This window comes from Phaethon aethereus (assembly GCF_964289735.1).
Source record: "Phaethon aethereus genome assembly, chromosome: 5".
Classification (NCBI taxonomy): domain Eukaryota; kingdom Metazoa; phylum Chordata; class Aves; order Phaethontiformes; family Phaethontidae; genus Phaethon; species Phaethon aethereus.
This window is the reverse complement of record NC_138579.1, coordinates 27488566-27515802: the sequence shown is the minus strand read 5'-3', so window position 1 is coordinate 27515802 and position 27237 is coordinate 27488566. Positions and strand designations below refer to the sequence as shown.

At 52.0% G+C, this 27237-nt stretch overlaps 1 protein-coding gene across 1 annotated transcript; it reads left to right on the top strand.

The window, feature by feature from the left end:
- Positions 1-1011: 1011 nt before the first annotated feature.
- On the top strand, positions 1012-26153 carry VSX2 (visual system homeobox 2; the record flags this gene model as incomplete). Its single annotated transcript, XM_082000879.1, has 5 exons — positions 1012-1950; positions 3225-3309; positions 7003-7126; positions 24580-24760; positions 25822-26153. Exons 1-5 carry the CDS (start codon positions 1503-1505, stop codon positions 26151-26153), a joined length of 1170 nt encoding a protein of 389 aa, XP_081857005.1. The 5' UTR covers positions 1012-1502.
- Positions 26154-27237: the final 1084 nt, after the last annotated feature.

Sequence of the window (27237 nt, the reverse complement as noted above, 5' to 3'; positions counted from 1 at the left end):
TGCTGAGGAAGCCCCAGCGAGGTGGCACAGGGGGCAAACCATGCATTAGCGAACGCAGACAAGACACAACCAAGGTTTGAGGTGGTCGGATGGCTTGTAGTGTCCCTAACAGGGCCCGTAGTGCAGCCTCCCGACCTTCTAGGAGTGAAGCTGGCTGCTCAGGGGCAGCTCACTGATACGGGCTGTTGTTAGGAAAGACCTGGAGGGAGTCTCAGTAGGGGTTTCCCCCACTCCTTTGCTTGGCAGCTGCTTTTTAGCTGAGGCTCTCATTCCTGGCTCCTGCCTGAGCTCCACTGCAGCCATGCCTGTACCTGGCCATGTATCCCACTCATCCAGACCCCCACCCAGGGATTTGACTTCCCAGCTTGAACTGGGATCTGCCTCATCCCCATTTACTTGTCTGGTGATCTGGACTGGTGGCTGATCCTGGCTACTGCCCACAAACTGCTCTGCTTGCCTTGCTCAGGTATGGTGGGACAGGGCTCTGGCTGGGGGGATCCTGCCCCGTTGGGAAGGAGGAGGAATGGGGAGCTGCTTCCCATCGAAGCTGAGGTGGAAGACGAGCTTTTTGTGCTGATCTGGAGCCGCAGCCCCAGCCGCAGCTTGGTGTCTCACTGATTAGCTGGCCCCGGGAGCAGACTTCAGGAGCCATGCGGTGGTCTATTTGCCACTATTGAGGTACACGCTGTGGTGGAGCTGTTGCCTCAGGTGCAGTGGAACAGGAGATGCCTTAGGCTTTCTCTTAGTTTAATGTCTTTGGTTGGGGTAGGGCTGGCAGGGACAAGGTGTGTGGTATCTTGCCCATGGGTGGTGAAAGGCACTCTCAGGTACCGAAAAACTAATCGTCTGGATCAGAAACCGTGCTCGTGGGCAGGGGTGTCTAGAGAGTCCAAGTAACCATTTCACCACCTCTGATGGCATGAAGCCGAATGTTTCTCCAACATACAGTGCTTCCAGGTCCACGCTTTCAAGGAACGCTGCTCAGCTTTAATCCTTAGGTTTCCTTCGTGCACCCTTATTTCTCTGCTGACCGTGTATTTATCTCAGAACATGGGATGAGCAAGAAAGCCGGGGATGCCGGTGTTTCCCTCCACGGCTGCTTTGCGCATCTCTCCTCGGGGACCGGTGCCCTGCGCCGTGCGTGGCCAGGCCAGAGCCGTGTTTATGGAAGCAGGGATGCCTCCATCCCTCCCCAACCTCACCTCTCCCCCAGCACGGCTGGGGGCCAAGCGGGGCCGGGGCCTTCCCCGCCGGGGCGGCCCCTCTTTGCGCGGGGGCGGGCGGCGGCCCCAGCCCACCGGCGGGCACCGGCCCCAACCCGCCGAGCAGCGGCCCCGCCGCCGCCGGTGCTGGCTTTTTGGCATCCCTAATCGCGACTGGCCCCTGTGATTGGCTGCGCGGCTCTGACCCCGCTCGGGCTCCCGGCTGGGCGCATAAAAGGGGCCTGAGCCGGGGGCTCCCAGGCATTCCCGGAGCGGGCACCAGGGACCGCCGGCCGCAGCATGACGGGCAAAGCGGGCGCGGCGCTGGCCCCCAGCCTGCCCGGTAAGCCCAAGCCCGACGGCGCGCCCGCCGCCCCCGCCGCCCCCGCCGCCCCCGCCGCCCCGCCGCCGCCCCCCGCGGCGGGGGCCAAGTCCAGCTCCGGGCCCACCCCTCCCCGCTGCACCGGCTTCGGCATCCAGGAGATCCTGGGCTTGAACAAGGAGCCGCCGTCGCACCCTCGGGCCGCCCTGGACTCGCTGCCCGCCGGGCACCTGCTGGCAGCCCGCTCCGTGCTCAGCCCCGCCGGGGTGGGCGGCGTGGGCATGGGGCTGCTGGGGGCCGGCGGCATCCCCGGCTTCTACACCCAGCCCACCTTCCTGGAGGTGCTCTCCGACCCCCAGAGCGTCCACCTGCAGCCGCTGGCCCGGGCCCCCGGGCAGCTGGACAGCAGCCAGACGGCCAGCTCAGGTAGGCACGTCCCCGGCCCCCGGGGACCCCGCCGCGCCCCGCCAGCGCCGCCGCCCGCCCCCGGCAGCCACCGGCACCCGGCGCCCCGGCGGGAGGCCCCATGCCTGGCGGTGGGAAGGAGATTTCGATTCCGTCCCGAGGAGGAAGAGAAGGACGGGCGGGCGGGACCGTATTCCCACGCCCGTCCGGGGCTGCGGCCGCGGTGTGATGGCGCGGCCGGGAGCGCCCGGCCCGGGGAAAAGCGGAGCCCCGGCGAGGCGGCTCCCCCGCAGCCCCGGCGGCTCCAACTCGTTGCCGGGGAATTAGGGGCCGCTCGGCATCCCTTTCCTAGACGGCAGCAGCCGCCCGCCACCTTGCCGGCAGGCCCCGCTGCCAGGCCACCGCGGGTCCCCCGGAGCGGCAGGCAGCAGCGCCCTGTCCCGGCCCCGGGGCGCCATTCCCAGCCCCCTCCCAGGAGCGGCCGGTGCCGTCGGACGCGGTGCCCGTCCCAGGCGGTGCCCGCCACCCCCGTCCGCAGCATGGCCCGCCGGGCAGCGCGGCCCAGGGCCGGGCGGGTGGCGAGGCGCTGCGGGCAGGACCGGGGCCGGGACGCGGGGCCAGCCCTGCCGCGGCGGGGCACAGCGGACCGCATCGAAATGCGGGTCCCGGTTCCGTCCCCCAGCTGCTCCTTCGGGGCAAAGGGGGCGCCGCCCCGCTCTTACCCTCCCGGCCGGGGCACCCCTGGGGAGCGCGGGGCCGCGGACAGACACCAGCTCTTCCCGGGATTTGTGATTAATTTTTTTTTTTTTTTTTTTTCGGGGTGGTAGCTCCATAAACCTCAATTTTTCCCTCCCCGCTCCGGTGTTTCTGCGGGGAAGTCCGGGATCCCCGGGCTGGGGCAGGCGGCCGCGGGTGCCCCGCCGCGGGGAGGGGGCTGCAGCTCCCCCATTTTCCACCGATTTTGTTGAGCTTGCCGGGCTCTGCGTTTTAGCGACAACAGCAGCCTCAGCAAACGACTCCGGGGCAGAGAGGGGAGAGCGAGAGCCCGGTCCCGGCCCGGAGCCTTGCGTGGCGGGGGCGGATCGCCCCGAGCCGCCCGACCGGCACCGGGAGCCGCGCTGGGGCCGCACCGGGCTGGAGGGAGCGGCCGGCGGCGGGGCCCGTCCGCGGCGCGATCGCAACGAAACCTTCGGCCGGAGCCGCCGGAGGGAGCGGAGCCGCCGGGCCTGGTCCTGCCCGGGGGTCCCCGGGGGCGAGGGAGCCCCAGCCCACGGCCCCTGCCTGTCTCTCCGCAGATTCCGAGGATGTCTCTTCCAGCGACCGGAAAATGTCCAAATCCTCCCTAAACCAGAGCAAGAAACGAAAGAAGAGGCGGCACAGGTAAGCGAGCGGCCGCCGCCCCGCCGGCTCCCGCCGCCCCGCTCCCCAGGGCACCGGCCGCGCCGAGCCCCGCCGCCCCGGCGGGCCCGACCCGCTCCGACACGGGGCGAAATTCCCCTCTGGGCTCCGGCCGCCGGAGAGCCCCGGAACCCCTGCGGCTTCTCCCTCGGGCCCTTTCCTTTTCTCTTTCTCCCCGTCCAAAATAAATCGTATTTGAGGACGTACCTTTAGGGAGCGGGGGGAGGGGGGAGGCGGGTATCGGCCACAGGTGTCATTTTATTTAATTTTTCTGGCTGCAGATCCAGGTATCCCGAGCCGCAAACCCGAGCAGCCCGTGAGCATTTGGGCGGGATGCGGATCAGCGGTGTTTGGGGGGGAAAAAAAAATCATCAACCTGTCCGAAATAATCAAAACCGTTCCCTGCTCCGCATACAGCGATCTTAATATTGGCTGTCAGCAAGGAAGAATTTCTATCAATTATTTTAAAATTTTATTACTTATAAATAAAGGTTTTGCCAATAGATTAAATAGTTGGGAATCAGACACAGCCTGCAGGGAAGCTGAGGAAGGCTGGAGAATTGGTTAAGGAAACGAAGATCCACTTTGGGAGATCCGGAGGGGATTTGGTTTCTCCTCGGGGACGGGCAGGGTGATAGACTTTGCCCGACTTCTCCCACAGTTAAAATGGAGTTGCATTGCCTGTGCCTTACAAAGAGGAACGAAAAATCCCGTGCTAGGTTCTAGCATTGCTGTGGCCGGAGATTCAGGACAAAGGAAGGCCAGACACCACCTACCCACAGTGATTTAAGAATAATTAAATCAATCCTGCCACGATACAGGAAGGGTGGATTAAAAGATGCCCCAGTGAAAGCTTAGCGGGATGCGGGGTGGAAGGAGACGTCCTGCTATGCGTGCAACAGGAGCCTTGCTCTGGAAGGGCTCATCCCAAACCCGAGGTCCCTTCCGAGGCAAATACCCCCGGTTTGGGTGCTCTGGAGTAAATACGGGTTCGTTTTCCTTGTGGACCAGACAGAGCTGGGTGAAAACACAGCAGGGGCTGGTGTACAGCTCACCGTTTGGATGGGAGAGAGGAAATGAAATTCACATTTGTTTTATTTTCAGTTCTAGATAGAAACAGACCCGCAACATTTAGCCATAGTTGTATGTTCTGTACTAAATGGTTAAGACCTCTAGTTGTACCAAGAAAGGGCTGGGAGATGACAGGCCAATAGTCTGCAAATAGCTGTAGGATAGAACCACCGAAAGGGATAGTGGATTGTGGATTGCAAAAGGGACAGGGGCTACCCAGGGAGGAGAGCTAAAATGGGAAAACTTCAGCTGAATGTCAGGCAAAACCCTCCCGCCGGTGAGCCTTGCTGGGCTCCAGCGCTCCTGTCGGAGGAGGGTGGAGGAGAATGCTTGAAATCTAAGCTGGATTAAAATTGGAATAATTTTTCCTGTGGTCCCAGAGAGAGAAAATACACGAGTTAATGTGCCTCTGCTGTCCCTAGAGTTCACAGATTTGTCGGAGCTGAAGGAAAACTGTTTGAAAAGAGAATGGATATAGGAGTGAATTTAAAGAAGGGTCTGGTTGCAGGCAGGTCCCTTGCATTTGCATGCTGCTTTTGTTAGTAATGTTATCGATCTGGTGGAATCCTTTCGATTCTGAATAGCAGAGGATATTTCTGAGATTTTCTGTTTATGCTCTCTGGAACTGTAGGGCTTTTCTGAAATTCAGATGTATTTTAGAAAAATACTTTTTTTTCCTCTTTTCCTCCCCCTTCTGGGAGCTACATGTTTCTTAGTTTGATAATATATTTATACATTCACTTTGAACAAAGGCTGCAATTCGTTGTTGGTTTTTTGGGGGGGGGGGGTTGTTTGTTTTGTTTTGGGTTTTTGGGTTTTTTTTCCATTAGAGTGTTGTTAGTTTCTATCAAAAACTGTGTTTTGTGTACCAGGAGGGTGGGAGTTTTAACCCTCGGGGGAGTGGAAGTGGTCCGAGACCGCTCATCCATCCCCTGGAGAAGGGCTTTCATCCGTTTCGTCTTTCCAGCTGCTGATTTTTCAATCTGGTTGTCCCAAGCTGAGAACTGGCTGCACAGAAGCTGGTTGGGCTAATGCCCACCCAGGGTGGTCCAGGAGGATTTCCAAAGGATAATGGGGTGATGCAAACTGACAGGGAGCAGCTAATGGGATACGGGACTGGAAGCAACCAGGGTAAAGGCAGAGGAATGGAGCTGGCACTGGCTTTCGTGGGGAAGGCCTGGTGAAAAGCAGTGGGGAGCAGAGTGGATAAAAACCTTTGGAGGATTCAGCTGAGGAGCAGGGCTCCAGGGGAGGGTTATTTACTCATGGAGATTGAAAAGGCTAAGGACCAGCAGCTGCGGAAGGTCTCAGCACCTCTCCAGACGGGGTCCTGAGGGTATGCTGCTTTATCTCAGAGTGACTATCAAAGGGTTAAGAAACCTCTGGATGCAAGAGGAGGAGAGGGGTGGTTTTAAGCCAGGCCAGGGGTGGGAGCGCTGTTATAGGGGGGGTAAGGGATAGAGACACCCCCAGGATCCTTACAAGAGGCAGCAGAGTCTGACATGTAAGAGCAGCTGCCATCACTGCTGGTTGCGGTTGCTTGCTGCTGGCAAGGGACCATCTCCAGAGGGAAGTCCCTGAAAGGAAAGGTGGATCTGGACAGGCTGGATCAATGGGCCAAGGCCAAGTGTATGATGTTCAATAAGGCCAAGTGCAGGGTCCTGTACTTGGGTCACAACAACCCCGTGCAACGCTACAGGCGTGGGGAGGAGTGGCTAGAGAGCTGCCTGGCGGAAAAGGACCTGGGGGTGCTGGTTGACAGCCGGCTGAACATGAGCCAGCCGTGTGCCCAGGTGGCCAAGGCAACCAACAGCATCCTGGCCTGTATCAGAAATAGTGTGGCCAGCAGGAGTAGGGAAGTGATTGTGCCCCTGTACTCGGCACTGGTGAGGCTGCATCTTGAATCCTGTGTTCAGTTTTGGGCCCCTCCCTACAAGAAGGATGCTGAGGTGCTTGAGTGTGTCCAGAGAAGGGCAACAAAGCTGGTGAAGGGTCCAGAGCACCAGTCTTATGAGGAGCGGCTGAGGGAACTGGGGTTGTTTAGTCTGGAGAAGAGGAGGCTGAGGGGAGACCTTGTCACTCTCTACAACTACCTGAAAGGGGGTTGTGGTGAGGTGGGTGTTGGTCTCTTCTCCCAAGTAACAAACAGTGGGACAAGAGGAAACAGCCTCAAGTTGCGCCAGGGGATGTTTAAATTGGGTATTAGGAAAAATTTCTTCACTGAAAGGAACAGGCTGCCCAGGGAGGTGGTGGAGTCACCATCCCTGGAGATATTTAAAAGATGTGTAGATGTGGCACTTTGGGCCATGGTTTAGTGGTGGCTTTGGCAGTGTTAACAGTTGGACTCGATGATCTTAAAGATCTTTTCCAACCCAAATGATTCTGTGGGTCTATGTGATTTGTGACTGTCTTCTGGCATTTCCTCGTTCTCCTTTCACCCTGGCATTTGATCTTTTGCGCGCAGAAACCCAGTAGATGGTGGGAAAAGCTATGCGCTAGCAGGTTATCCAGGTTTCTGTAGCTTCTGCATCCATTTCTCTGACTCTTCATCATCTTTGCTTCTTCTTCTTATGTTTTTTGATCAAAGAGTTTTATTCCCCTCAGGACAATCTTCACATCCTACCAACTGGAGGAGCTGGAAAAGGCCTTCAACGAGGCCCACTATCCTGACGTATATGCTAGAGAGATGTTGGCCATGAAAACAGAGTTGCCAGAAGACAGGATACAGGTAATCATATCTCTCAGACCCCCTTAACCTGTGCCTCTCAGCCATGTTCATCTCTCCCTGAAGAAAAGGTAGCGGCATGGGAAGGCTGACATTGCTCTGAATAAATCTCCCCAGGCTGTCCACTCCCCTGCTCTCGGTGGGTAGGCAGCCAGATCAGCTGTTCTTGGCAGATTTGTATTTGGTGGTTGTATGTCGATACGTGCTGTATGTGGTGTGTTGTACCAGTGATTTGGGGTGTGTATAACAGAGGGAATCCTAAGTCATTGAAGGGGAACTGGTGTGCAAGAAAAGACCGCAGCATTTCGGGGTCTTCGTGGTATAGGCAAGAAGAGAACCTCCCGGAGACTGGGCCTGGGTGGGCAGTGTGGGAGGGAAAGACCTCATCTCTGCTCCTTTGGGCACAGGAGGAAGGATGCACAGGGACGTCCTGGGCAGCTTGTACCGCTGGGGGTAGGACCGCAGTGTGGGAATGAGGGGTGAGTCCCTGTGAGGTGTTTGCACCATCTCTGCACTTTCACTGCACTTGCCTCCTCAAGTGAAGCTTCCCTGAAAGTTTCTGGGGATAATTTTTTGTTAATGATTTTTAGTGTTTGGGGTTTAATTGCATGCCAGTCCTGTCGTGCTACTGTGAGGAAGTAGAACGAGGCTCTGTGGAGTGTTGCTGCTGTGTGGTGAATGTTCTGGCAGTAAGGAGCAGCCAGCACCAGCCTTTGGCATGCACGGCAGCCAGTGTGCAAGCAACCATTACAGCCCAAACAGCTGGAGAAGACTTACAGCTGCTGTGTACAGTGTGGGAGGCACACGGTGCTTGGACAGACCAAACATCACGTTCACAAGGGTGGACTCCAGCAGCTTCTGCTGCCTCCCTCCTCCCCATGCCTCACTCCCACCAGGTTGCTGCACAAGGCACAGGGCTGTAATGGCCAAGCCTTGAACTCATTTTAGCTGGTGCAGATAATGTTTCTTGGCTGGCTGGGGTTTAAACTGGCCTGGTCCCTCGTACGGTGGCAGTGGTTGCCCCTGTGGCTGGTGCATAGCAGCTTCTACAAGAGTCGTTGGCCTGAGCGCCACGCATTGTTAGGAGGGTTCTGGTTTCCTTGGTTCCTCTTCTGTTCCTCCTTCTGCTCAGTCCCTCATGCGTGCCCAGCACCCGCCAATCTGTTCCTTCAGCCTGTGCTCTTTCTTTGCTAAAGAGACGGCCCAGGAGGCTGCAGACCTCATGGGTTTGGATAACACTGATGCTGGAAGCTGCTGAGGCATGACCCTGTGCAGGGTCAGGGAGACCCTCCCAAACAAAAGTGGAGCCCTTTTTCCCTCAGTCCTGAGCTCCCCTCACTACCCTCATTCTTGTGCTCAATCAAGAGTGACATCTTTATAAAAGCAGGTTGTGCTGCTTCTCCTGTTGTTCTGGCAGGACTCCTGCTGACCTAACAGGCTTGTAGATAACCTGCATGCTAACAGGATTTCCGTCGGTCTTCAGAAATAATAGCTCATCATCTGAAATCCTACCTGATGCATTAGGATTTTGCTCTGAGCAACAGGCCCTGATGCTTTGCCTCAAGAGAGAGTGAGCTGGATGGAGGGTCACTTCTCCACTTGTGACCCTGTAGGACATCAAGTCAAGAGGGGAGAAACCTGTTGGGTTTTTAGTGTTGCCTGCACCCACCATCTGATGGATGCAGGGCTGGAAAGAAGATCCTTTGATTTCCCCTAAAGGGCCTTTTAATGGAAGAGGTTCACCTAGTGGCACAGTATATGTTGACCATATACTGTCAGCATTTCTCTGGCCAGAGCTGAGGGCCTTCACTAGGGGTGCGGTAGAGGGAGATGTTACGGCAGACAGTGCAGAACTGGACACTGCATGTACTGCTTCAGCATGTGGAGCACCCTTCTAGTGCTGAGACTCAGTGTTTTATCTGATTTGGAAGTGAAATAGCGGCTAACATATCTTAGCTGTCACTGACTTGCTGACAGCACATCACTCCGCAGCTGGCTAATGAAGAACTGCCCACTCTTCCTGTACTGCAGAGTTTTTAAACCTAGGAGTGCTCCTTACTGTGACCCCTCTGCCCTAGAGATCGGGTTAGACTTGGACAGCAGAAGCACCCCGTGGTGTGGCTGTTCTGAACAGCAGATATTACTCATGGCACATGTATTCTAGAAGAAAGTGCTTGTGAGTAACGCTTTTGCTCGTCATGAAAGGGGAAATAACGAGAAACAGCAGAATTTCTGTGGTATCTGTTGTGTGAGAGCATGAGCACCCTGCCAGGGTGAGCATCAGGGTCACGCAGGACTCCTGAGCACCACTGATCTTTCCAACGGGTCAGCACCCGAGTGTCCCTTACCACATACTCTGTGAAGTTTCCTTGTCCATACTTTTTCTGTGTCACAGGCCATGACAAGATGATTCCCAACCTTGGTCATGCTTCTTGATATTTCACCTCATGTTCCTTTTCAACTTTAGCCTCTTTTGCATGAGCCTAATTCCTTCCCCCTTGTTATCATGTTTAAATAAATCTAAGCTATTTCTTCTCCTGGTTGTCACTTTTGGTTTTCATCATCACTTAAGCCAGCTGTGAAGATCTTTTCTTAAATAATTCTTCTTAAATCACACACCAGTCTCTTAATCATGTGGTTGTTCTTCTGTGAAGCCCATCCTGCCTGTCAGTATTCCCAGAGATAAGGGACCACGTGCCTACAGCTGCACACCAGGTGTGTTCACACCAGTTCAGCTGGACTTCTGAGGCCTTGCAGAAACAGCCTCAGATTAGCACTGGTCTACTTGCTTCCATATTTATTTCGTTCTATTTTTCTAATGCAGTCACTTTGAGCTCTTTTTTAAACAGATTTTTTTTTTATCCTCAGGATTTTCCCTTCAGTGTTCTGGGTTTCATACGGCACTTTATTAACTTTGGCTAACAGCTCTGACACAGGCCAGAAGTGGATGTTAGAGAAGAGCATGAGAGCAGGGCAGCTATCTAGTGATACTTAGCGAGTACCTTGCCAGCCCCCTGGGATTTTGAACACATGTAAATATCTTCATACCCTGCAGCAAGAAGTTCTGCAACAGAACTGCATGAGTGAAGTAAATCTTGCCTTCAACCTATTAGCATCACTTAATGCCCCTTGGAAGAGATAGCTGACAATGAATCTTTATTCCCTTTTTCATAATATTTATAATTTCATGTCATTGTATTTTTTTTTTCCTTGCATGAGTTTCTAACTGCTCGAGGAAGCTCTGTATTTTTGCATTTTCATTGTTGCTTGCAGTTCCTCCCATCTTTCAACATTGTTCTCTCCCTCTTGTAGGTCATTAATGAAAGTGTTTTCTAAGATTGTTATGAGCATCATGTGCTGTGGACTTTCACAGCATTTCATGTGGGTTCCCACTGGATCCATACCTGAGAGTGATCTCTACCCCTTATTTTCATTCATGGAATTATTTCTCAGGAGGTAGTAGTCAAAGAGAAAGTAAATCACCTATGAAATTCAATATGAAAGTGAAATTCAAAGAGTGCAATTGAGAGAATGATATATAGGAATTGCTTGCATGTAAAACCTTCAGCAGAACACTACAAACAGCCATCAGAGGCCAAGAAAGTTATTGGTTTGAGAGAACATTGAATTCAGGAAAAAATATTCAAATCCTCCATTTAAAGAGAAGATGAACATTTTTTTTTTTTCCAAGGCAGCACTCTTTCACATCGCATGCATCTTCCTCCCATATTGAGCTGGCTGCTCCTGGAAGGAACATGAGCATCCTCCTGTTGGGCAACGTGGGAAAAGAATTTCATTTTCCTAGGGAGACACTTGCACAAAGTCAGACCAGATGTCACTGTGGCCATTTTGCGAAACACTTGAAAAAGACTATGTTAATCGATGTACTCGAAAGAATATTCAGAAGAGTTGAAGTGCTGCTATTAGAATAAAACCCAGACCATTCTGTAAAATCCAGGTGAGGTAAGTAGATTCCTGCGGGAAGATATATCCTTAATAGACAACTTGAAGTATTCAAAATGGCCTCAAGCTGACAAGTATTCTGACATCTGAATTAAATCAGTGTATTACTCATAACAGATACTCTTAAGTGTAATGTGCAGATTTTAGATAAGTTATCCCTATTGAATTTATTAATATGTGACAGTTCCAAACTTTGAACACCATTATCTACAATATTAAAGTTCAGTAACAGTTTGATTTGGGATTACTGAAATGACTGTGTATGTTTGTAATTACAGTATGTCTCCTACTGATCAAACAAATCGATTAATCAGTCCACTATTTCAAAAAAATAAGATCCTGACTGCCATTGTGGGGACACTAGATTCACCTTTTAAGGGAACTGATCAATTAAAAAAGAGAATAAAAGTGCTAAAAATCATCAGTTCTTGTTGTTAAATGATTTTATGGTAATTATGTGGATGAAGAATTTTGGGATAAATAAAATTGCTCACATAAGCAAAAGGAAGCCCAAGGAGACACTGATGCCGTGTGTGAGGAGTGGGGATTGTCTGTGTATCCAGCAAGCTTTGTCAGGCAACTAAAAGGTCAATTTTAGCTAAAAACAAAGCTAAACTCTAATTGAAAAATAGATTTAGCTGCTCGCAGGTTAACACATTTCAGTATCACTGTGTAGCCCCTTAGGAATTGAATGGGGATGGAGGAATCAGGAGGGGTGGTCATTTGGAGGGAAGCATTCGTACCAAGAGTATTTTTCTAGAAGAAGAGGCTTACCTTGCTCCAGTTTTGCAAAAACGTTCTGTGTTTAGAGGTGAACATAATTTGGAAAGGCCTGAGGAACCTGTATTGCACTGAGCAGGAGCTCAGGGGTGAACCCGTGGAGTGCCCTCAAGAAATGTGATAGTATGAAGGAAAAATTGGCTTTATGCGGCTTCAGCAGCCCTGGCTTCTCCCGCTCCCGCCAGCTTTTCCTGCGTGCTGCAGAGCATTGAACTGTAGTCCCAACCCCACGGTGTAAGCATGGAATGGGGATGATCACTTCATGCAGTTGCTGACCTTTCCCGAATCTGTGCTTGGAACGGCTGCCAAGGGACTTCTTAGTGCTGCAGAATGTAGTAGCAGTGTTGTTTTTTCTAAGCTTACGCTTCTCACTATGACTCTCAATAAGTGAGCACCTGTGTGTTCTTGCTAAAACTTTGGGTGACTCTCACACTTAGAAGAGAAAAAGGCCAGCACGAGACACGGTGCCAGCGGGCTCCCACCTGTATCTCTATATGGCACAGGCACAGAGATCATGCAGCTGGAGGGAAATTACCAGAGTGATTAGAGTGGTTGGAGGTAGATTACCGAGGTGATGGAGAAGCTGAAAGTGCCAACCATTTCAAAACCTCCTTTTTTTTTTTTTTTTTTTTTTTAAGAACCCTGCAAGCCCTGCAAGAAGTTAATCATGAAATAGAGCAGCTAGTGCTGGCTACTTTTGCCAGTAATTCCTGAGCACTGGGGCAAGCCACAGCAGTGTGATACCAGATAAGCATCATTAACTTCCCCTATGCTTTTAGAAATGTAGGAAGTGTACAAGTGAGAGTAATAAAACTAATCAAACTTACTGGCTTGGTGAGAATATTATTATGAGTGTTTCTCATGGCGTATGGTGCATCTCTGCCTCCACATCTTTAATTGGTATGTAAGGAGTTCATCCACTTTGCTGCCTCTTCAATAACATGCTTGTTTAGTTGATCTAAATTCATATTAATTTCCATTTTTCAATTTAGAGTTGTGTAATTTGGCCCTTTCTGTAATGGAGTGTTTTCATTACCCTTTATCTATGGCCTGTTTTCAGTCCATGTGCTAGAACTTCGTTTACAAGTTAATTACCATGGCTGCAAAGAGGGGCTGGGTGATGGGCAAGTGCAGGGGCCCAGGCAAGCCTTCCCAAAGGGATTACCCTCTGAAAAGTCTTATACTGCATGACTTCGGACAGAGGGAAAAAATGAGGCAGGAGACAGGCAGGAAAATGGAGGACCAGGAATATCTCCTCAACTTACTGCGAAGTGGGGACTTTCCAGCTTGTCGCTAGACCATGGAGGTTACCTGCCCAGCTTGTGGGATTTACCCTGGTACAGCTGGGGCTGTAGGTGCAGTTTAAAAGGTGGGTTTTAGTGCAGAGATGGAGGTACAGAGGTATGAATATTTTGTATACCCAGGTATCGCTTTATCCCTCTGTGTTCAGTCCCAGAGTTGCTTCAGCCACAGACCAATTTTTCTAAACGGGACAGAAGAGCAAATAAAACCGAACTTGCCTGTCCTTGCCTTCTGCTCTGTTCCTTGCAAGGTGTTTATGGCTGTCACAGTATAAGGGACAGTGTGGTTTTGGTGTGCTCCTTCACAGTGTCAGAAGGGAACTGGGGCTTTGCAGTGACAGCTCCTTCCTTGTTCTCCCTCTGGTTTGGCGAGACCATAACTGAGGGTCAGATGCCTTCAAGTGTTGGGACACTTAAGCTCCCTGTGAGAGGAAAGACAGGCAGGCAACAAAATATGCCATAGCCCATTGCTGTGGAGTGCCTTGGCAAGGACTTTGCCCATTGTGGCCAGGACAATGAGGAATGGCTCTGCAGGCTTCATGTCAGGCTGTGACAAGTCAGTTTATCTTCCCTGCATTTATCCCCCTGTTTTCTTAACAACAGTAGTTCAAGGGTAACACTTCTCCGAGTTAGCCTAGGCACTGTCGTTCCTTGATCACTTAAGGTTTTCTGGAAATGCTACCCTAAATCTGGGTGCTGGGAACACTTGCATTCACTCCTTCTTTTAACGATGAACTTTCTTTTCTGATACTACTGCAGTTTTCCACAACTGGTTTTTAAAAAAATAATTGGGCAGCCCAGCAAGCTCAATAGTTAATTCCCCTCCAGCCTTAGGATGCCTGGCAGAGGGACCAGCTGATGGTTGTGTGTTCAGGTTTTCCTTTAATGACGCTTTATCATAAAGTTTTCTTCCTTTCCTGACTTTGATTAGAGATTTTTTTAACAGTTCAATAGCACAGGCACTTTAGAGACACTGTTAATTTACTCCCCTCTGTATTTCTTAATGGATCTGTTTTTCTCCGTACTGTTTATCTTTTACCCTGATAGAGCTCAACAAGTTCTCCTCATTCTTCTCTGGCAGCATGAACCTCCTTTGTCTTTTCATTGTCCTTCTTTGTGGGTGTTCTGCAAGCCAGGTTTTGCACAGGCCTGTGCAGAAATATAAAAAAAATACTACCATCTGCCTCATGCACCAAGCTGTTGAGAAGTCTAGTCCTTGACAGATGTATAGATGACCCTGATCTCCCTACGTGCAAGGCTGGCAGGTCCTTCTGTGGAGCAGAAAAGACAAACTTGAGTTGGAGTACAAACTGTTGCTACAATATCCTACAAAAAAGGTGGCTTCCAGAGACCACCTTTATCAGAAGCTGTGAGAAAGCATTAGGTGCTCCTCCGTCTACTCTGAGCAGCACTGCCCTGAGAGGAGCCAGAGGCGTTCAGTTCAGGACCTGCCTGGTGTGAGAAGCACTGTTTGCTCCCTACTTTCTCTTCCAGTGGGTTTCTGTTAGGCTTCCCAACTGTCTGAACAAAGGCAGAGCTGAAAATTTGGCTGTAGTTACTTTCAGCCGCACCTTTTTCTCCAAATTCATAGAAAGGGAATGCAAGTGAAGCATTGCTTATACCTGCTCACCTTCCTGTGACTTATGTAAAGGCCCATGGCACGCACATTGCACGTTCGTAAATACGAGGATTATGTCCCTTCTGTGGTCTAGAAGTAACCTACTGACTGATTCCTGCCTGACTGTTGGACCTGACCTGATAAAATTTGGATAAGCAGCAGCCCCTTGCCAGGCTGGGTTAGCCCGTACCGGTGTTGACCGGGCTGCCCACCCACACCTCTGGGAAGCTCTGGCTGACCTGCAGCCGCAGGGTCTGCAGGGTATGCCACCTGAGGGAACACCTTCTCATCCATGCTACTATTTCTTCTTCAAGGGCACTGCTTGGCTCACCCTGAGGGAGGCTGAACTGTGAACATTGTTGGGAAACAACTCTTTGGAAGCATCTAGGCAACCGAAACATGTAAATGTACATGATGAGTATCTGTGCTGATCACTCCTCTTAGTCAGACATGCCAATGATGTCCATTCCAAGACAACTTGTTTTATGTCCAGCAGGTGTTTCTGGTATCTCTAGGTCCCTTCGTATCTTTGACTTCACTGCCATCCTCCCAACTCGGTGCCCCCATGACTGTCACTGCAGTGCCCTGTCATTTGTTAGTTGATTGTATGAACTTGTTGAGCTTATACAATGACCATGCCTGAGATCAAGGCTTCAGTGGCTGAGTGACAACTGAGGGAGGATCCCTGCCTGGGAGATCTTAGCCTGGGTGAATTAAGCATGGGGCATACTTGGGAATGCCCTGGTGAGCTTGGATGTGCCACCCTGGTGTGAGCAGCATCCACGAGTAGGTTGCATGTTGCCAGCTCTGTGGGTCGCACCATTAGCTGTGCTGTGCACTAGCCCAACCTGACAATGTCGGCTGCAGGCGTCAGTGGCACAGCAGTGGCGAGTGCCTGAAACATGAGTCTTCAGCAGCTGTAAGGTGTCGTGAAAACTCCAGGAGTCATGAGTTACACAGGGAAGGTGAAGGGCACACTGAGCTGAGGAACAGGTAGACCCTGGAGCAGACACTTGGTAGGGGTAGAGCTCTGAAGGGCCACCCCAGTGCAGCCAACATAACTGCCAGTCCTGACCTCTTGGGCGGTGGTCAGGGGACAGATTGTGGTTCCGGCCTGCTCTTTGGCTCTGGTGGTCCTTCCCCAGATTCAGGAAAGCGTGCTGAAGGATTTGCTGAGACTGAGTGATTAGACATCTTATTGCACGAGGCAAGGAATTGCAAACACTGTCCTTATCATGTATCTCCTAAGGGAAGACTGTAAAGGACTGCAACTTTCTCCTTTTGGTGCTCAGCCCAAGCTGCTGCATGGAAACTTATTACAACAAGTTACAACATTTTACAACACACAACACGTTTCAGTAGATATCTCCCAGCTAATGCTTCAACGTGCCAAGAGTTCCTGTGCATTGGTGAGCCCATGCTATAGCCCTCAGGGAGCACTTTGTGGGCTGTTCCCATGCACGCAGGGATGGGCTTGAGCCTTATCTCGGCAAATGATGGGCACCAAGTAGGCTGCAGACACCATCTCCTGTCTGATGCACGGCCTCAGGGTCCTACGTTTTTTCTGGAGAAGGCCAGAGCACACCTTTGCCCTTTGCTCTGTGTGTGTTGATAAAGGAAAGGGCAATATGCAGCTGCTTCTGGCATGCAAGGGGCAGCCCCAGAGAACAGGCAGTGCTCTGCAGCCTCTGAGGAAGGCTGGTGTCCCAAGCTCCGATTTTGGTGCCCATTGGAAGGCATCATGGAGGGGGACATGCCATTTCTCCTCCAACTGCCCTGACTCACCTTGCTCTAACATGACGGTGATAATATAGTGTGTCCCCGCATGTTCAGAGAGTGCACTGCATACGGATGTTTATGAGGACCTATGTTAACATTTCTTCTGTGCCAGAGGAGCTGCAGAGCAGGTTTAGCAGGGAAAAAGGAGGCAAAACGAAATTACACAGGCAGGATATCAGCTTGTTTAATGGAGCCAGGCATTGTGAGCACCCAAAGGATGGGTGCTCTGTGCAGTACCACCCTTTGTGTCACTGATAAATGTATCCCTGGGCTGGTGCGGACTAGGATGATGCGTGCACCCTTGCTAGCTTTCCAGTGTCTGTCATACACCCATCACGCTGATGCTTTTCCTGTTTTTCAGTCAGCATGTTAGGAAAAGAGGAATCTGGGTGCTTATCTGCCATGTCTGGGCACCTGGCAGCCTATATGGACTCATAGCTCCAGCTAAGTTGCTGGTCAGCTATCATCATGATCTGACCATGATGAAGTCAACGTCTCAGGGATGCATGTGCTGTGCAGATGTGCTGCACGGATCGGGTGTGTGCTAAACCACTGATCTCACTATACCTACCATGCACACTGTGTGCACACTGTTTTTCTCTGGGGAAGATGGAAGCCCTGCACTGATGAAGTTCTCCGCTTTTTGAAGGTTACATGTCAACAAGTGAGAAAACGTGTCACCACATGAGGTGGCAAGGCCAGGTGAAAACCCCAGATTTGCCAAGGGGACACAGTTTAAGACTTGTTCCCTGATCAAGAGGGATTTTACAGCTTTGGCTGCGTAAGTCATATAAATTGCAACAGGTAGCCATGCTTGGCCCATATACTGCTTTTAGGAGTGGGATTCAGAGGCAGGTCTGGCCTGCAGGACTGGTGGCATAGTGTAATAGCATGTACAGTTTTGCTGAGTGCTGTATTGAGCCTATATTCAATGTATGCATTGTGCAAGTTTAGCTTAGAGGAGATCCAAGCTTGGACCATCATGTCTTTGCTCAAGAGGTATGAGTAGCATCTCACAGCTCATCTCAGTATGTCTGGTTGGACCTGTTGGCCGAGTAGGTCGGACACGACTCCAGCTATTACTTTTGCCATGCCATGTACGGGGATTGCTCTTTCTAATGTGAGCTCAGAAAGCTCTTTCCCAGTGCTCAGTAAGAGGAGGGATGATGAGTCCTGCGATCAGCCATGCAGCCCATGTGCAACCTTTACTGCTCTCATTTAACTTCATACCCACTTTACACCAGCCATAGAAAGTGATGTCACCATAAACAGTGCCAATAATTTTGACATTATGTTTGAAAAGACAGCAATAAACTGTTTCCAGGCTTACACAAGTGGCGCAGTCTCCACGAGCAGCCTCGGGACAGGAAACATTCCTGGGGTGATCACTACAGGGGAAAGATTTGGGGAAGACCCAGGACCCAGTCAGACCTTACACTCTTGTGGCAATTCATTATAAAGCCCCAGGGCCCATGACTGCAGATGGGGAAATGCTCTGAGAAAGATATGAGCCTGTTCTTTGCAGTGCTCACATCCTCAGATTGGACCCATCCAGAGCCACCAGCCCTGTCTGATACGAGGATGAGAACATGTCTATTTTTGAAGAAAAGGTTTTAATTTTGACTACTCTCATTGTAGAGACTTGGGTTGGAAAGGAAGAAGGTAGAAAGGGAGGTGTGTAGTTTTCAGAAGGAACTGAGTGCTGAGACAGCAGCGGGGCCCCAGCTATGGAGGTGATCTGGGGATGCACTCTGATCTGCAGCTGGACCCACCAAAAGGCTCCAAGAGGGGAAGTGCCAGGTATGCTGGTGAGCATGAGTTTAAGAGCAGTGTTCTGCTGCATGGGGGAGAGTGGGCTCGACCAGGCTTTTCTAGTCAAGGAGAGGAGGAACCATTGTTCAGGCAGAGGTGTGAAGAGCTTGTACTGAGAAACAGAGCTTCTCCATGCCAGAGTGTGCAATGCTTCGCTGTGCATACGGTGAGGTGACAGGATCAGTCCAGAGCAGCGTGGTGGGGAAAGAGATACCAGCAACTACAGAGTGTTGGTGTAGATGTCTGGGTGTTTCCCACAGCAGTAAAATGTCACAGAGGGAAGGGTCTGGTGGATGAACGTGAGAAGTTCAGTTTCTGCAGGGTTCAGCCTGAGGTGGCTGGATCCCTAGGAGAAGAGCACAGTGCTGGATGAGCACAAGTGTGTTGGGTCAGAAAGCCATCAGCACCATGATATCAGGTGGGACCATGACAGCAGGTTACAACCTAAGGCAATGCCACAGAAGTCCAGAAGACTCCCATGCTACCTGTCTGGGCAGGACAGTGTTCCTCTCCTGTGCCCTCACTTGAAGAGCTCAGTATCGGAAATGGCTTCTTTACAGGCATCTTACAGAGCAATAGTTCACCTCCCCCAGGCTGAAGGTTTACGCCAGGGGACTTGTCAGAGAGCAAAGAAGATGGGGTAAAATGCCTGTTAATCCATGGGTAGGGGAGATGGCCTCAGCATGGCTGCTGGGGCAACTTGGGATTTTGTTCTTTGTCTTAGTTTCTGGTTTGCCAACAGTCGTGCGCAGCTGCTCCCTGTGACCTGTCAAAGGCGTGTGCTAGTGGGGCGAGGGCTGATGTGTCTGTTCGTCCGTGTCTGTGTGTCCATGTCTGTGCATGTGTGGGCGTGCATTTGTTTGTGGCCATCTAGTGGACATTTCAGCGTGCACTGCTTTGGTCTGGGACCATCTTGTGCTCCATAAAGCTTGTTATTTGAAAGAGCCCTGTTGAAGTGCTGTGTCAAAGGCAGTATGTGAGACTTGGTGAAGCAAAAATTCACCATTATCGAGCTTGGAGTTTTCCTTTAAGGGATGCGGAATGCTTGGGCAGGCAATATAACCTTATTTTATAAGAAAGACAGAATTGGCCACTACCAATTCTCCTGTCTGTATGCCCCAGCTTGGAAAGTAGGAACCAAGAAAATTAGTGTAACCTGTGAAAATTTTAGATTGAAACAATGCAGAAACAATACACAGTAACACCCTAGATGCCTTAAAATATCGCTTTGCTAATTCAGATTCCTGGCTCATGGCTAACCTCTGGGAGATTTCTCTCTTTAGCAGACAATGTTTCAGGAGCTGATTAGGTAAACAAACTAACTAATATGATGAATGCGGATAACAAGGACACATTGAGTCTCACATCCCTTTGCAAAATGAGAGATTCCTCCTACTACAATTTGCTCCTCTGCATCATCAATAATCCGAAGAAATATTGGTCATCATTTGTGTTACAGAGGAGGAAACTGGCAAGAATAACCTTGCCAGTCTTGACTCCGAAACACTGCAGCCCTGCGGTGCAGCACAGGGTGCCTCTGCTTTTACTGCTTTGGGCAGTAGGCACTGAGGGTCAGAATAGGGCGATGATCAGGATTAGTAATATCCCTGTTTATAAGGCTTTGCAGTACTGTTGGTTTTGGTAAGGGGGCCTCAGAAGGACAGGCATGTGGAAGAAGCATCCAGGCAATGACGCTGAAGGTGCTCGCGTTTGCTGCTGTCTTGGATCATAGGCTGTGGCTGCTCTTGGAGGAGGCAGTGTCAGTGTGACCTGCCCGGTGGGGTTACAGAGTGTGTGATGCTCAGCCCTGACAAAATTATGGGGATTGAGTTGATGGGTAGATCCTTTGTGAGCAAGGTGTTATGTTACGACCTTCTATCTCCCTGTTTCATATTGACAGCAGGTTTTGCAAGGTGATGGGTTTTGGTCTTGCAGCTTTTCTTTGCCTAGAGGACCAAATTTGATGCATTTGGAAAAGCCTGCGTCTTCTGCAGGGTGCACACGCATACCCAACTTGCAGCGCGCACTATGAAACTGAGCATAGTCTTATCCTGCTGCTGGTGCCTGGAGGGCAGCCTTGTCAGAGGTGTGCTTGCCTGCTGCCCCCAGCTTGGCCGGGGCAATCACCACCCCAGATCCAGCCCTTGGTGTGCCAACGGCAGCAACTTGTGGGGCCTCAGGAGCAGCCCAGGAGAGGGCTTTGGGCTGCTATACAGCAAGTGTGCATGCATGGACTGAACATGGACATCCTGTGGGTAGCAAGACACACCTGTCCTCTTCACCTGTTGTCCATTTTCTGAGGGTAGAGTTTCTGGAACAAGCTCCCCATCTTTCACAGAGTGTGCCCATGTGATAACCAAAAGCTATAAATCATTTTAAAACGTAGCACATTGCGCCAAAGGACACCTCTGTGCATCAGATTGTCATAGCTTTGCACAAACACCTGATGTGCTTCAGTCTAAAATTAATCAGGGGTTTTTACCACTGGTTGTGAAGTGTGGAAGTGCAAACACAGTCTTTTCACCATATCCTGGGCTGTGCAATGGAGAACCAGATGAAAGCAAGTGAGAAGGAAGGTGTGTGGTACACAGCCACGTCAGTAAAGCATTTCACAAAGCTGAGTTGGCCCGCATGATGGGAAGGGGCAAGACCAAACAGGGACAAACCTAATCATTGCTTGAAGCAGGCTGAATTTTACAGAGCCGGAGGGAGATGTAGAGTAAATATCTTCAAGCAAAGACAACTGCAGCAAAAGAAGCCATGGAATACCAAAACTGCAAGTGAATGGAAGTGTAAGGGTGGAACTCTCCCCAGTCAAAGGAGGAAAAGTGAAGTGCCAATAATAAATATTCAGAAGTTGTGGGTGAGGTACCAACAGAGCTGGAAATGCCTCAGAATTACTAAAACTGGTGTGTAATTCGGCTCAGAACCAAGGCACAGTAAAATTTTGGTAACACATCAAGAAAGCTGAAGAAAGCAGTGAGATCTTCTCCCAGAAGAAAGTCCCACCAATGGAGCCATCTGAATGAGGGAAAAATCCTGAGAACGAGCCATGGGGAATAATTCTGCTGATCTGAAATGGTGTGGGAGCCCTTTCCTGTGCTGCTCTGGAGGGTCTTGTGGCAGAGTTGCTGGGCTGGGTTTTGATCCCAGCAATATTCAATATTGAGCATCATTAGCTTCACGTGATTTCATTCCTGAGATCAAGATATAGCTCCTGGTATTAAAGCAAGATGGTCAGTCCTCCCAACTTCTATTCCACTAGAAATTCTGGGATTTCAAACTTTCCTTTTTCCAAGTTGAAACCAAGAGGAAATTCCCATCAAATTACAAAAACCAGTTTGAGAAATCTCAGAACAATCTTATTAAGATGTTGATGTAATTTTGATTTTCCCATTTGGCTTTAGACATAGATTTTGCATGTCTTAGGCGGCTGAGATTAAAATACAACGTTCAGAAGAAAGCCATAGATAATTTTGATTACACTTCCACTGGCTGGATGCAGTTTTTCCTGTGCGATTGAATCAGCATTTTTTGATTGAAAATTTTCCACCAGCTCTAGTCAAAATTGGGCTGCCAGCTGGCAAAGCTTCTGCTGGCTCTGGTATTTGCATGGCCCTGCCGTGGGAAAGGGGATGCTCCACGGCAGTGGGTTTAGTGGCAGTGGGCAGTGTTGGTGCAGGTGAGATCTGGCCAAGGAGAAGGGCAAGGGAGCATAAGGCAGGGGAGAAGATGTTTGGGGCATCAAGGTGGGAAAGAGGGGTTGTAAAAGCATCAGTGAGGAAGCACCTGGGTAAAACAGGATAGAAGAGAGTTTACAAAGTTGCTGGCTTGGTACTTAATGGAAAAACCTGTTCCTGGCTGAGATCCCAGCTATGGCAACTTGTGACAAACAAAGCTGCACAGAGCCAAGCCCTGCAAGCCACACTGAATACAAGGAAAGGTGTCATAGCAGCAGCCCCAAACCAAGGCAGATTTGCAGGCGCTGTCCCTTGGGTTGTGCAGGAATTTATCCCTGAAGCCAAGGGAGATAGAGAGGAGCTCTGTGGCAAGGGATGTAACTGTACTGGTTTATCCAGGGCAGAACAGGCAGGATCCCTCTCCTGACCGTGGAGGGTCGAGCTCTCCCCTTGAAGCATGGAGGTGTCAGGGGTAGCTGCCCCACCTCCTCAGTCTGCTCTTGGAGAAGGAACCACAGGGGTTTGTGCTGAGGCTGGAGGGGGAGCAAGCAGGTCCTTTCCAGCGCTGCCCTGCGGGCTCCGGGAGTGGGAGGAGCACGTGGCCTGGAGCAAGAGACCCTGCCAAGCATCCTGCTGACTGCATGACCCAGCTAACCCAATGTCACGCAAGCATTCAGGAGCGGGCGGAGAGAGGAAGCTGTGCACTCCTGAGGGTCCCTGCTCAGGCCCCAGTGGATTCACAGCCATCCATGGTCCAGGGGTTACATATCAGCAGTATGAAAGTGTAAATCAGACTGTTTATCATGCAGAGGAGGTGACATGAGGCAAAGCAGCCCAGCTGTAAAATCCTCTCTGATATGCACAGAGTGTCTTCTGCTGGGAGAAGCTGGGATCACAGCCGCTGGGACCACCACCCCAGCCACGCCGCATTGCTCCCTGCAGGGCCAGGCTGCCAGGGCTCCCAGGAGCGGCTAAGCTGGCTGTCACCAGTGCTAGCAAGCCACCCACCGACCCTGCAGCTCTGTCCCTGTAAGGCTTCGGTGCTGGGCAGTTCACTTCCACACAGGTGAGCAGAGAAGAGCTGAGCTTGCCTTGCCAGCTGAGAGCTCCATGGCATCAGTCTTGTGGTCCCCACAGCAGAGCTGGGGCTTTGCCCCAGTCCCCCAGTGCTCCCCGCTGCAGCCCAAGCTCCCCCATGGCTATGGGCAGTGGGGACAAGAGAGGGTTAAGCTGTCAGCTCTGTAATGTTAAACAGGTGTCAAAGGCACCTCCATATATCTGCAGATTGAAATCAAATTCTTTGCAGTATAAAAAGATAAATTACCCAGGCGATTCCCGCCTCATCCCACTCATCAGGCCAGCGCCAGACGGCAAGCAATTTTTTTTTTTAATGTGCTAACGACCTAATCAAGCAATCAAGTCGGAGAAGATTGCAGAGTGACCCCGAGCATCCATCTGCCAGCGAGACCCCGCCATTCATTTCCATTCCGCTGTGTACTTTCCGGGAAAGGGAGGGAAAAAAATAGAAAAGAAAAAAAAAAATCCTAAACAAATTAACACCCAATTTTCTGTGAGTCTAATTAGTTAAATGAGGAGGTGTTTGGGGTGTCCGCGGGGAGGGAGGGGCTGGCTCTCGGAGAGGGGCCTGGTAACTCCATGGCATTAATTAGCGCAGGTCAATGGCGTGGTTCCCTGGGGACCAGCTGCTTTAATTTCCCGTGATATTTCAGTGCCTGAGGCCCATCGATTCAAACTGAAATTAACTTATTTTTCAATCAGGCCTGGGCTGCCCCTGGGGCTGACTCTTCCTTTGCCTCCTTCTGAATAGACCTCGAGCAATTTTTCATCTAAAGCTGATGCCTCTGCTCGGTGGGAAGGGAGGGGAGCCGGGGAGGGAGGAGGGCGACGGAGACAAGAGGAATGGAAATCTGAGAGAGAGCGCTAATAGATTTCTGCAAAGCATCCCACACACACCACCCCCCCGGGCATCGCCACCCGCCTCTCTGCTTGCTGCCCCCCAGGTCACAGCTCAGAGATTATTCTGCCAATTTTCTGAGAAGATGAGGGGCTTTTCAAACTGGGAATTCAGGGCGAAGCGCACAGATCAGCTTACCCCTTCTCCCACCTCTCCTGAGCATCCAGCCCCATTCCAGCCCTCTCTGCAGGCACTGCTGCCCGAGCCCCGTGCCACGGCTCAGACACCCAGTAAATAATGAAAGAAAATCCCAGGCACAAGAGCCAAAAGGAGCTAGAAAAAGACACCACGATGGGAAATTAATTACATCCTGCTGAGAGGGATGGGACCTGCTCTCACGCTTTGCCCTCGCTGCTCCTGCAAGGGAGGGAGGGAGAGATACCCTGCAGCTGCTGCACGGGGGAAGAGGTCGCAGTGCTTTCAGGATGAGCATCCACGTGTCTGCCCTCATCCCGCTGCATGAGCACACGTGTGTTCCCATGCGGGAAGGTGAGAGCTGCACCTTGTGCCCCCAAAAAAAACATGTCCCTCCTTGTCACCTGCCCCAGGTTTGGTTCCAGAATCGCCGGGCCAAGTGGCGGAAGAGGGAGAAATGCTGGGGCAGGAGCAGCGTGATGGCTGAGTACGGGCTCTACGGTGCCATGGTGCGTCACTCCATCCCACTGCCTGAGTCCATCCTCAAGTCTGCCAAGGATGGCATCATGGAGTCCTGCGCCCCTTGGCTCCTGGGTAAGAGAGCAGCTGCCTTCGGGGGGGATGGTGAGTGGGTCGAGACAAAACGGGGGAATTCAAGGAAGAAAGTGGAGACGTGCCAAAAACACGGGTGGAGGGTGGTGGGGCGAGGCTGACCTCCACCCCGCATCCCCCAACGGCCCGTCATCAATGGTGTCTGACCGCTGATCCCAATGCCCTTCCGGTCCTTGGATCCTGACCTGCAGGATCTGGCCGGGGCAGGAATTTGCCCCCCGCGCTGAGGCTGGTGTTAGCCTTCAACTCCCATGGCACCAGCATCCTTCACCCTCAGCCCCGGGGCAGGAGCTCCAACCCTTGCCCAAGGCAGGAGGTCATCCCAGTCCACCTCCCCCAGCTTCATGATGCTGTTTGGGATGCTGGGACCCCCAAATGTTCTCCCCTCGCCCCAAGTCCTGGGAGGAACACATTGCTGCCTCCTGCTCTTGGGACCTGGGGGAGCTGCATTTCTGCCTGGTTTCACTTGGTTTTCTGTGCAGACACAGAGGTAGCAGCTACCCTACCATGCTCCCGCTCTTTGCTTCCCGCTTTCTGACCTTTCAGGCTGATTCTGCCCCAAAACTAATCTCTGGCATCTTGATGATGGGCTGTCCTGTCCTTCTGTCTATGTGAAATTGAGAGAGGCAGAGGTGTGGGTTGTCAGGAGTGGGTTGATACAGGAATAGGCAATGGAGGATCTCCCTCCCCAGCCTTGGTGAAGCTCGGGCAACTGTGCTGTTGTCTGAGACCCTCGTCCCCATGTGGGGACAAGTTAGCTTTAGGTTCACAGAGAGAAATGAAGGGGATAGTAATCATAGACCTTTGGGGGCAGCCCCGAGGCCATGGATGCCGGGGCCGGGCTGCCCCAGCAGGCAGCTGCCTTGCCTGGGCTGCCCTCGCGCGCGGGCCAGAGCGAGCGGCTCGCCATGACTGCTGCGTGAAGCGAGGGTTTCTGCTTTTCCTTAATTCTGGCCTCTCTTTATCTTTGCTGTTTTCAGTTCAAGATGGCTTTCCCATGCCCAGGCGCTTTTCTAAACCCGAATACCAACAATTCTTTTTAGGGATGCACAAAAAGTCTCTGGAGGCAGCGGCTGAGGCGGGGAGGAAGACGGAGGTGGAGCGCCAGGCCCTGCCCAAGCTTGACAAGGGTGACAAGGAAGAGAGGGGCCCGGATCCCAAAACCACCATTTCCCAGGAGGAACTGAGAGAAAACAGCATTGCCGCCCTCAGGGCCAAAGCTCAGGAGCACAGCACCAAAGTCCTGGGGACCATCGCTGGGGACACCCCGGCCCCGGGCAGGAAGCCGGAGACGGGGGAGGAGGCGGCAGTGGCGGAGGATGAGAGACAGACGGAGAAGTTGAACTCGTCGCAGAAGGAGGAGAAGCTGATCTAGGGGGGGAAGAGGCGGCAGAAGCCAGCCCCAACAGACAGTGTGTCCTCCGGGGGCCACTTTCCCTCTCGGACTGCCAGGCCCCCCGGCCGCCCCTGCTCGGGGAACGGGGCCCCAGTCTCTGCATCTGGGGCTGCCTGGCAGGGGTACCCCCAGCCTGCTCCCCTTGAGCGTACCCCTGCCCCTCGCTCATCTGCCCTGATGGGCTTTCCTCACCCCCCACCCCTTCCTTTTGGGGCACTGGGAAGTGTCCCATCATCGACGCCACCTGCAAGGACACTGAGGCTCTGGGTCCCTCCAGCCTCATGATCAGCTCTGAGGCTCTCTCATTCTGCTCCAGCCCCAGACCCCATCCACCATCTTGGAGCGAGCCTGTCCCATGCCGCGATGCCCCTCCTTGGCGCACGTCTCTCCCCAGTGCTGCCCGGGCCCCTTCCCCTGGTGCCCCGTCCCACCATGCCCCAGGTAGACCCGCCACCTTCCCCTGGCCACCACCTCTGCCCCTGGCCCAGGCCGCAGCGGGACAAGCCCATGGCAGTGTTTGCATGAAATGGCGACTCTCTGTCCAGGGCCATTTGCACCTTCCACCTGTCTCTCCCCGCCCAGCGCTGGGGTCTGCCGGGAAGGGATTACAGCTTTAGCATGGCTGAGTTTTGCCTCCATTTGGCAGGGAGAGGTAGGTTTAGCCCGCGGGCGCTGCACCCTGGTCCCACCTGGCACCCCGAGGTGACCCCAGCCCATGTTGCTGGCTCCCACAGGGCTTGCCACCACAGCCGGGTCTGACTCTGCCCCGAATGCCAAAGCCCTGCACCCCTGCAGAGGGGCTGAACGGTGAATTTATTTACTGAATACATTATTCCAGGCGAGACAACAACATCCACCCAGTGTATTTATTGAATTAAATTTGTCCAGCTCGCCACCTGAGTGTTAAAGGGAATGACAGCCATGCACATCTACCCGACACACCCCATAACGTGTACATATGTCTCTCAGCTGGCCCCACACAAGCACACGCAGACCCATGCAGCTGAACCCATTCCATGGTACCATCGCCTTCCCATCCCGGTAAGGCGCTATTCCCTCCCAA